The 10,037-nt window shown below is 39.0% G+C and overlaps 1 protein-coding gene across 1 annotated transcript; it reads left to right on the top strand.

The window, feature by feature from the left end:
- The first annotated feature begins 306 nt into the window (after nt 1-306).
- Nucleotides 307-9,614, top strand: prpf31 (PRP31 pre-mRNA processing factor 31 homolog (yeast)). Its single transcript, XM_030750105.1, has 14 exons — nt 307-503; nt 1,727-1,942; nt 2,030-2,090; nt 2,228-2,311; nt 2,415-2,512; nt 3,012-3,118; nt 5,497-5,666; nt 5,766-5,923; nt 6,004-6,093; nt 6,342-6,469; nt 6,800-6,872; nt 8,924-9,052; nt 9,161-9,259; nt 9,355-9,614. The coding sequence occupies exons 2-14, from the start codon at nt 1,727-1,729 to the stop codon at nt 9,466-9,468; spliced, it is 1,527 nt and encodes a 508-aa protein (XP_030605965.1). The 5' UTR covers nt 307-503; the 3' UTR covers nt 9,469-9,614.
- The last annotated feature ends 423 nt before the right edge of the window (nt 9,615-10,037 follow it).

Below are 10,037 nucleotides of genomic sequence, written 5' to 3'. Positions count from 1 at the left end.
AGACAGTGCACTGACAAAAAGGCAGGAGGCCAAGCTGGAGGTGGCAGAGCTGAAAATGTTAAGATTTTCACTGGGAGTAACCAGAATGAACAAGATTAGAAATGTGTACATCAGAGGGACAACTCAGGTTGAACAGTTTGGAGACAAAGTTAGAGGCGAGGCTGAGATGGTTTGGACATGTGCAGAGGAGGGATAGCTGCCGGGCAGGAGGAAAAGAGGAAAACCTTAGCGGAGGTTCATGGATGTACTGAAGGAGGACATGGGTGGATGAGATGTTGGCAGATGATGTGCGGCTCATTGACACCATTTCCCAGAAAGCTTTGCGAAACTACGTATTTAATCTGCGACCAGCAGCACATCGGTACCGTATAAACCCGATCACAAACAGACAGGATAACAGAAAAAAAATATATATATATATATTTTTCTGTTCAAACAACAGAGGTTGAAACCTACACAAGACGCTTTTTTTTCTTTAACCAGTCGGATCCTGAAACTCTGAGGTAAGTTAAAGTTTATCAGAAAGCGTTCAGTAACGTCTGGCCAACGTTTGCTAACGCTAGCTAGCTAACAACGTTAAAACAGCCGATGATAAACATCGACCCCAAAGATGGAGTCAGATTTATTCCTCCACAGTATTTATAACGCGTTGACGCTGTTTGAGGGACACGACCACAATATCCTAAATTCACTGCCTGATTTATCTAGGGTCCTCTATTCTTGTTAATTTGATAGTACTAGTTTAGTTTACCCATTTAAGTGTCTGTTGCACAAGTTATACTGCATACATGCTACATTACATGAAGCATGTATGCAGTATACATGAAGCATGTATACTGCATACATGCTTCATGTAATGTAAGGATTTAAGTAAAAGAATAATGCCGATAAAGTGTTGGTCTCAGCTGTGCTTTGATGCTTTTACGTACGTATCTAACAGCTGCTGAATATTTTCTCACAGTGTTTGCTTTATAATTCTTTAGAAAACAGTGAAAACAGGCTCAGCACAGTTCGAGCCCAAATGGGTTTCGCCAGATGTCTGGGGTTTCCCAACACAAAGTTTTAAAAACAACAGCAAAACATTACATTTATTATAATGCAAAACCAAGATAAGGTGAGGATTTTTACATCTGAGACCCTCTTTTGTTAAACGACTTTTTGCTTAATAAAGGGCTTAAACAAGTAGTTGCTGTACTTTTATATGATATGATACTGAGAATTTTGGTGTATGTCCTATAATTGGGAGCCTTGGAGGTTGCAAAACGCAGGCTTTGGAGAAACTGACATTTTATATCACACGTGTCATTTTGTGAAACAGACAGCTTTTGTCCGTTCTCTTCTCTGGTCTTGTAAACCACTCAAAGTACTTTACACTACAAGCTACATCTACCCATTCATGCACACATTCATACAGGGCTTACTGTGTATGTGTATTTTATCTCGCATGCTGATCACATACCAGATGACACGTTGACATAAGGTCTAGATGAGTCAGGAATCAGACCACTGACCTTTTGATTATTGAATGATCTTTAGCATCTTTTTAGTGTGGAATCATTGGGTTGTGTAACCATGTCATTAATAACAAAAATACAGAAATACACCTATAACAACAATAACTGAGGAACGCACACCCACAACACTTGGTGACACCCTCAGCTCCTTTGTGGGAAACAGATCATAGTCGGCTTAGCTTGGCCTCACAGTTTTTTCCCGTCAATTGCAGATGTCTCTGGCAGATGAGCTCCTGGCTGATTTGGAGGAGGCTGGAGATGAGGGGGAGGATGGGCTGTATCCAGAAGGAGAAGAGGGGGACAGTGATGGAGAGGCGAACCAGGGAAGGGCAGACGGAGGGCTGGAAGACATCCCAGAGGAGATGGAGGTGGACTACAGTAAAGCTGAGAGCGTTGCGTCTATTGCAAAGCTCCGCAACAGCAAACAGGTGAGTTGTACATATGAGAGCTTTACACATGTTGAGACTAGTAATAATATGTCTGGTCTGTTATTCCCTAAGTGTGTGTTTTTATAGTTTTCAGAGATAATGGACAAAATTTCTGAATATATTGGGAAGCAGCGTAAGAACTCAGAGGGTGAGGTTTTTTTTTTTTTTGTTGTTTTGTTTTTTTTTTAAGGCTCTTCTCAATAGCAGTTTCCATTCATTTCTCTTTAAAATGTTTTACTCTGTAAACATTACAGTTTGTTGCTGTTGCTTTGTGTTTCCTTTTAGTCTCAGGCCCAGTCGAGGCTGACCCAGAATACAGACTGATTGTAGCAGCTAATAACCTCACAGTGGAAATCGACAACGAGCTCAGTGAGTTGGCTCTTCCTCTCTGGAGGTCCATGAAGCTGTGTTTAAGATTTAGTTCTTTTCTTTATAACCTAAGATGTCTTCTGTATTTCTGCTTTGTTTCCAGATATCATCCACAAGTTTACCAGGGACAAATACTCCAAGAGGTTTCCAGAGCTGGAGTCACTGGTGCCAGATTCTTTGGATTACATCCGTACAGTCAAGGCAAGCGGAAATATTTATTAATCTTTGACAAAAATAAATTTAAGAAGCGCTGAGTTGACAATCTGTGTCTTTAGTTAGATTTAGGGGTTTTTTTAAAAAAATTTTATAGGACTTGTAAAACTACAGAAGAACAATCATCTCTGTTTTAAATATTTGAAAGGTGTATGTTACTCTAAAGCCACCTCCTCACAGGAGAACAGTGAAATGGTAACTAAACTGACATGATTGAAGAGTTTGTTCAAAACTCTGGAGGATGATGTTACAGTTAATATTTTAAAATTTAAATATTGATTGACGTCGCTTCTTTTATTGTAGGGTTTTTACCTTACAATATAAAGCGCCTTGAGGCGACTGATATGATTTAGTGCTATATAAATAAAACTGAATTGAACTGAATTTATTTAACTGCAAGAGAACCTGTTAAAACATTGGTTCTAGTATTTTCTGGCATTTTGTTTGAACATCATGTATTCTCTTGATTTTTGTGGTTCATAATTAGGAGCTGGGAAACAATCTGGAGAAATGCAAAAACAATGAAACGCTTCAGCAAATCCTCACCAACGCCACCATTATGGTTGTCAGTGTCACAGCTTCAACCACACAGGGGTAAGTCTGTCTGTGATTCGCACACCTTGTCTCAGTATGAAGACTTTCATGTTGTTCACTGCAAATACTTCCTGCTTGTCTGTGTAAGGTGCAGATATGGAACTTTTTGAGCCTCTGACTGAACACAGATTTTCTAGAGCAGCCATTCTCTAACTACAGACTGCTGCAGTTCACCCAAACTTTTAGTCACTACTCTGAGTATCGCCAAGCTGGAAAATTAAGAATTTCCTTCTTTGTGTTTTCTCATAATTTACTTAATGAGGTTGATTCTCCATCAACTACTTTTCTATATTAGACAAGGTTAGAAAATGAAGAATAAAAACCATTCATCCATCCATCTTTTCCGCTTATCCAAATCAGGGTTGACAGAGTGGCTGTAGCCTATCCCAGATGCCATAGGGTGAGAGGCAGGGTACACCCTGGACAGGTCTCAAGGCCAACACAGAGAGACAGATATCCAGTCACACTCACACGTACAGTCAAATTAGAATCACCAGTTAGCCTAACCCAATCAGTGTTTTTGGGCTGCGGGAGGAAGCTGGAGTACCCAGAGAGAACCCACGCAGACCTGGGGAGAATATGCAAACTCCACACAGGAAGGCCTTAGACTGGATACGATCCCAGGACCTTCTTGCTGTGAGGCGGCAGTGCCCACCGGTCACAGAGAATCAGAATCAGTCAAGCAATCGGTGCATCTCTAAACTAAAGTGTGACACGGTTATTTTATACTTACAGTTTTCTGGGAAAACCCTACCTAATTTTGTGTTAATGTTTGACTTATGCTGTGTCACTGGATATAATGCTGTGCTACTGTTATTGCTTTATTATAATATCACTCTCCCCTTATGGCAGTTTTAAATTAAATTTTCTAATTTAATTAAATTTTCCAAATTAAAAATTAATCTAGCATTACAAAATAAAATTTTAATAGAAAAATCTCTTTGATTTTAGAAACAATGCCACAGGACTTTATCCAACAAAAAAGCTTAAACCAAAAATCATGTCATTCACCCTATGAATGTACATCCTGTAAAAATCTTTCTTTAGGATTGAGTTGTTTTAAAAGGTCTTTTAAAATTATATATTTTTGTATGCTTAAACATTTTAAATCTTATAAGAGCTAGAAATTAAGCTAATTGAAAAATATTTTTGGTAAATTATTATTATTATTAATAATAATAATAATAATTTTATTATTATTATTATTATTATTATTATTAATTTTTATTATTATTATTATTAATAATAATAATTTTATTATTAATAATAATAATAATAATAATAATAATAATAAAAATAAAAATACATTTTTGGTCAGTAACCTGCATGGCCCCCCTGCAGTACCTTCACAGCCAAGTGGGGGCTGCCACCCACACTTTTAGAATCACTGTTCTAGCATGACGAGCTCTCTACCACGAATAAAGACTAAAACGCTACAGCAGGTGGACATAAATCTGCAAGGAAAGAAAATCCTGCTAACACCAACAATTAATCTGATGTGTGGACGGCACAACGTGTCACAAAATTTAGCAGCACTTAAAATGATGAACAGTTTTTGACTGGGTCTTAAATACAGTATTGGTATAATTTATTTTTTTTTTTTTATACCTCATTTGTGACACTGTGCTTAATTTAAACTGTTTTCTGAGTCTGTAAATCTGTTTTTTTTTTTTTTTTTTTTTTCCTTCCTTAGTTTTTCTTTAATCAATTTGTAAATTAATCACCAAGAGCATCCCTAGTTATGAGTGCTAGGGATGTAACTGGGAACTAATTTCTTAGTTGACTAAACAAGGAAAAAAAAAATAGACTGACTGACTATTCTAAATCTAAGAAACACTCGGATATGAAGTTAAGTTTTAGGACTGTCTAAAAAAATGCATTTGAAACTATTATTCGCATTCTTCTGCTTAACCATGTGGCACTGCGTGTACATCTGGTACCGACTAGTAACAATAGCACTAGTCTACTAGTCGCGCCCATTCCTAATGGGTACTTTATGTAGCTGTACTTCTCAGTATAATTACACTAAAAAGCGTTCAGTATAGGAAGAGTAGAAATGGAAGTATGCGATTTGAGATACTCCATGTTAGGATCTCAGTATATATCAATAAAGATGCGGTTTGACGACCATTAGAATAGATTCTGGGTTTTTCCAGTAGTAAGATGTATAGGCAGAGATCACCCTCACTAACCTCTGGAAGCAAACATAAAATTTGATAGAAATCACTCAGTTCAGAAAAGAGAAATAAGGATTACCCCTAGTAGGCATCCAAAGGGGAAAGAGTTAACGCTAATCAATACTTTTGATTATTATACAGCATCCAAACTTTTCACTGGTACTGTAACTGAATGCTGACTGCGTACTTTTGGGACTTTAGGTCATTGCTGAGTGAGGACGAACTGAAGCAGCTGGAGGAAGCATGTGACATGGCCCTGGAGCTGAACCAGTCTAAACACGGGATTTATGAATATGTAGAATCCAGAATGTCGTTCATTGCACCAAACCTGTCCATCATTGTTGGAGCATCAACAGCAGCAAAGATCATGGGTGAGAGAAACATACTGACGGGCACACAGTTTTTACAAACATACGTCGTCTTTGTTGAGAATTCTTTTGGTCACTCTTCGGTCTCTCCTCTGGCTGCAGGTATCGCCGGAGGCCTCACTAACCTGTCAAAGATGCCGGCCTGTAACCTGATGCTGCTGGGAGCACAGAGGAGAACACTCTCTGGCTTCAGCAGCACCTCCCTGCTGCCTCACACAGGCTTCATCTACCACTGTGATGTTGTGCAGTCATTGCCACCTGTCAGTAAATATGTTTGCATAAACAACACAAATGCAGTTAGATCAGCCTGATGCCTAATAGTATTCTTCTTTTCCTCCAGGACCTCAGGAGGAAGGCAGCTCGTCTGGTGGCTTCAAAATGCACTCTGGCTGCAAGAGTGGACAGTTTCCATGAGAGTACAGATGGCAAGGTGACTCTCTTAAAGGAACACCTTCACATTAATAAACATTAAAGTAGAGCACCTAAGTTTTATCAGTGTAGTGTGTGTTAGAAAACCAGTGAATGTATCAGCAGATACAGCGATTGTTAGTTCTGCGGTCTGTCAACGTAATTTAGTCATATTTTTCATATTTACATGCAGGTTTATTTGCAACTGAGGAAGTAAGCAAATTTATTTTTGTCTCTTGTGGTTTAAAAATTTTCTGTCACTCTCTGCAGGTTGGCTATGATCTAAAAGAAGAAATAGAAAGAAAGTTTGATAAATGGCAGGAACCTCCGCCCGTGAAGCAGGTCAAACCACTGCCAGCCCCGCTGGATGGGCAGAGGAAGAAGAGAGGAGGACGGAGGTAAACAATCTGTCAGCTACCTAAAGCCAGGCCTGCTGGACAGGCTGTTAATAAGGGGAAAGAGGATTGAAATCTGGAGATGGAAATTGATGATTATTGGAGTCTTTATAGCTTAATAGGAGGAGATTACTGAGATTGAACTGATCCAACACTTATTTCCAAAATAAATGTTTGAAATTCAGTAGAAACAGGGCAAGGCATGAGACAGATCAGCATGTTCGAAGACCGCAAGAAGCTTACATAACTTTCATAGCCAAGTTTAGACTACCATCATCAGCTATAAATATCCAGTAAATGGCCTAACCAAGCTCCACTGCTCTTTTCCTGCAGGTACCGAAAGATGAAAGAGCGTCTCGGGCTGACTGAGATCAGGAAACATGCCAACAGGATGACATTTGCAGAGGTCAGTAGATATTTTCTCTGCTCCCATTTTAAGATTTTTGTTTTTAATCCAGTGGTTTTTCATGTATAGTTATTGATGTTCAAATATAATCAATTTATTTGGCAGTCATCTTTTACTCAAAGAAATGGAGACAAAAGGAAACTATATACAAAAGTAGTTAACACAAAATAGTATATAGACACGTGAACACTAAATATAAAGAGGCGCATTATTTTTTCATTATTTTATGCCTTCACTAGAGGTGTTTCCCTTGGTTAGTGGGAGAAGGGGTTTACACATTCACCTAACAAGCAAAAGATCCTCAGTTCACTCCCAGGAGGAGACACGGCTCACTTTGACGTTGCATCAAGGAGGGCATAAGGTGTAAAAAAATCTGCCGACTCAAACATCCTGAGCCACCTGCTGTAGCGACCCCTAGTGAATAAGAAAGCAGCCAAAAGTAGTATTTAGTCATTTAAAACCTGGAGGAATGATGACTCAAAGCAGCCTTGCCTTTGGCTTGCACCAGTTTATTCCAGCAGAGCCGTGTGTAATAGGATGAGATGTCTGTGTAGGTTCTCAATCATCCAGCTCATGGTAGTTTTCAAAGCTTGAAAAGAAAGCATCTGGACTTCATAAGAGACACCCGCTATCAACCACCTTCAATGCAGTCCTGAAAACCTGTCCCAGGTGCACACCTTGGCTCAGGTGCTCAAATGGTGGTGGAATGGGGTAGTGTCTTACAGAGATTTCACACCTTGGCCCCAGTTGCAGCGATGATCCATGTCTTTTTTTCACACTTTGACTTATATGACAACAAACATGATTAATAGATAATCCTTTATTTGTTCCACACTGTGGAAAATTTATGGTGTTGCAAACAGCAAAGAGACAGAAGAACACTCAGTAATAAAATAAATAATATATGTAATCTGAGAGGAAAGTACTAAAATACTCTACAACAAAAGTCTGTAAACATTTATATACATTTAGTAAAATGAAACATTCAAAGAGCTTTATTGTCATTCTTATGTGAAACATGACAGGAACAAAACTTAGTTTCTGAGGTCCCTCCGGGGCAAGTTGCCTTTTTGGTTTTTTTAAATATTAAAAGATATTTACAAATAAATAGAATAATTTGAGAAATAGAATATATAAATAACTGACTACAGAGAAGAGTGATCTGGTACCTGAGCAGTTCGCACTGATATTGCACACGAACGTTATAGCACTTGTTTAGTTTAGGTGGAGTTTTTTTTTTTTTGTTTTTTGGTGCTTAAAAACACCGCTGCAGTATGTTCATGGATAAGAGCCTGGTCATTGTGCTGCATATGGCTTATTTGGCTGGTCACAAATGCACAACAGTGGATGTACAAATTCCAGTAAAAGTTTTACTGTTTATGTGCACTGCTGCCATCTTGTGTCGGGATTTGTGGGACGGCTCCGACTTGTTGAGTTGGAAGACTTGACTTGAGGGGTGTTCCAGCTGAAAATTCCCACTGGGAATGCCAGCAAATCCAAAGCACCACAAATACCTGGGACTCTCCACCAGCTGTTTGTTTTAGAACTGATGAAGCCTCATGGATGGGAACATCTTCACAAACCTAAAGAAGTCCAGCTGCCTTCTTTTCAAGCACGAACAAGATGAGATGTTTTTAGCTTTTCTTGTCCTCACCTAAACTTCTCCCACCACTCTGGAGGAGCTACAACAGTAGTCAGATGATTTTTACTGAAGTGCAAACAATTTTTACTCTGCTCTAGTAATAAATGTGCAGTTTATGAGCTGCTCGTTGCTTTCTGTGGCTCGAGAATTAACAAAGCACTTTTAAATTGGGTCGTCCTTTCGGTTTTTCTGCTTACCTGGGTCTAGGCATGGATATGTTATGAAGCCACATTCTGGAAGAATAGCTAACGACCTTTTGCTTTTCATTTTTTTTCTTGCTTGAGCTTATTAATAATATATTTGTAAAATACACAAATATTTTAATATATTAAATCATTTGACAGTAGTTTGGTTGTTTTGATATGTAAGAATTGATGATTTGAGCTTTTTTTTTCCTGATGTGTTGCAGATCGAAGATGATGCGTATCAGGAGGATCTGGGTTTCAGTCTGGGTCAGCTGGGGAAGAGCGGCAGTGGCAGAGTCAGGCAGGCTCAGGTCAACGAGGCAACCAAAGCCAGGATCTCCAAATCCCTCCAGGTAAACGTGTTCATCTCTGCTTTTACCTCCACCAGTGACTGCTGATGTCTGTATCTACACTTTTAACATTATGGCTTTTTTTTTTTTTTGCCTGTTTCTCCACCACAGAGGACGCTGCAGAAGCAGAGCATGACATATGGAGGAAAGTCCACAGTCAGAGATCGTTCTTCAGGAACCAGCTCCAGTGTCGCGTTCACGCCCCTTCAGGTAAAAAGAAGCAGACACTCACTGGATTAAGAGTCACCGCAGAGGGTTTTGTTTTGTTTTTTTCTTTAATCACACGGTTACTGTTTTTTCTGTAGGGGCTGGAGATTGTGAACCCGCAGGCTGCAGAGAAGAAGGTGGCTGAAGCCAACCAGAAATATTTCTCTAACATGGCAGAATTCCTCAAAGTCAAGAAGGAAGCTAAGATGTGAAGACACACTCTCACATTGCACATGGACAGTCGCACAGTTGTGAAAGTATATTTTAAAACTTGTCTCACATCGTCTTTTTTTTTTTTTTTTTTGCTTGTGTTGACTTCTGATTTTTTTTTCCCCCTTTTTAAATAAAAATATTGAGTTAACTTTGTAGTACTTTGTAGTATTTTCTTTTAATTTTTATTATTTTGTTAGAAGGAAAATGGAGTCTCCGCTGTAACAGGTGATGTTTGAATTTATACCTGTCTGCACTGCTTTCCCGTCTCCAGTGAAACTGAACTAATTATGTTGGACTTTGAGTTCATATCAGCACCAGTTGCTTTTACTGAAACAGTCTCTACGAGAGCTATGAATGAGACAAAATACTCACCAGACACTGTATTAGGAACTTGTTAGTACTGGATTGGACCCCCTTTTTGCCCTCAGAACTGCCTCAGTTCTTCATAACACAGATTCTGCAAGGTGCTGGAAGCATTTTTGGTCCACACTGACATGACAGCATTGTAGTTGCTGCAGATTTGTCAGCTGCACATGCATCTTGTGAATCTCCCATTCCACCACATCCC

The sequence above is a fragment of the Archocentrus centrarchus genome, chromosome 16, assembly GCF_007364275.1.
Source record: "Archocentrus centrarchus isolate MPI-CPG fArcCen1 chromosome 16, fArcCen1, whole genome shotgun sequence".
Classification (NCBI taxonomy): domain Eukaryota; kingdom Metazoa; phylum Chordata; class Actinopteri; order Cichliformes; family Cichlidae; genus Archocentrus; species Archocentrus centrarchus.
Note: the sequence above shows the minus strand (reverse complement) of the source record. Positions and strands in the feature narration are given on the sequence as shown.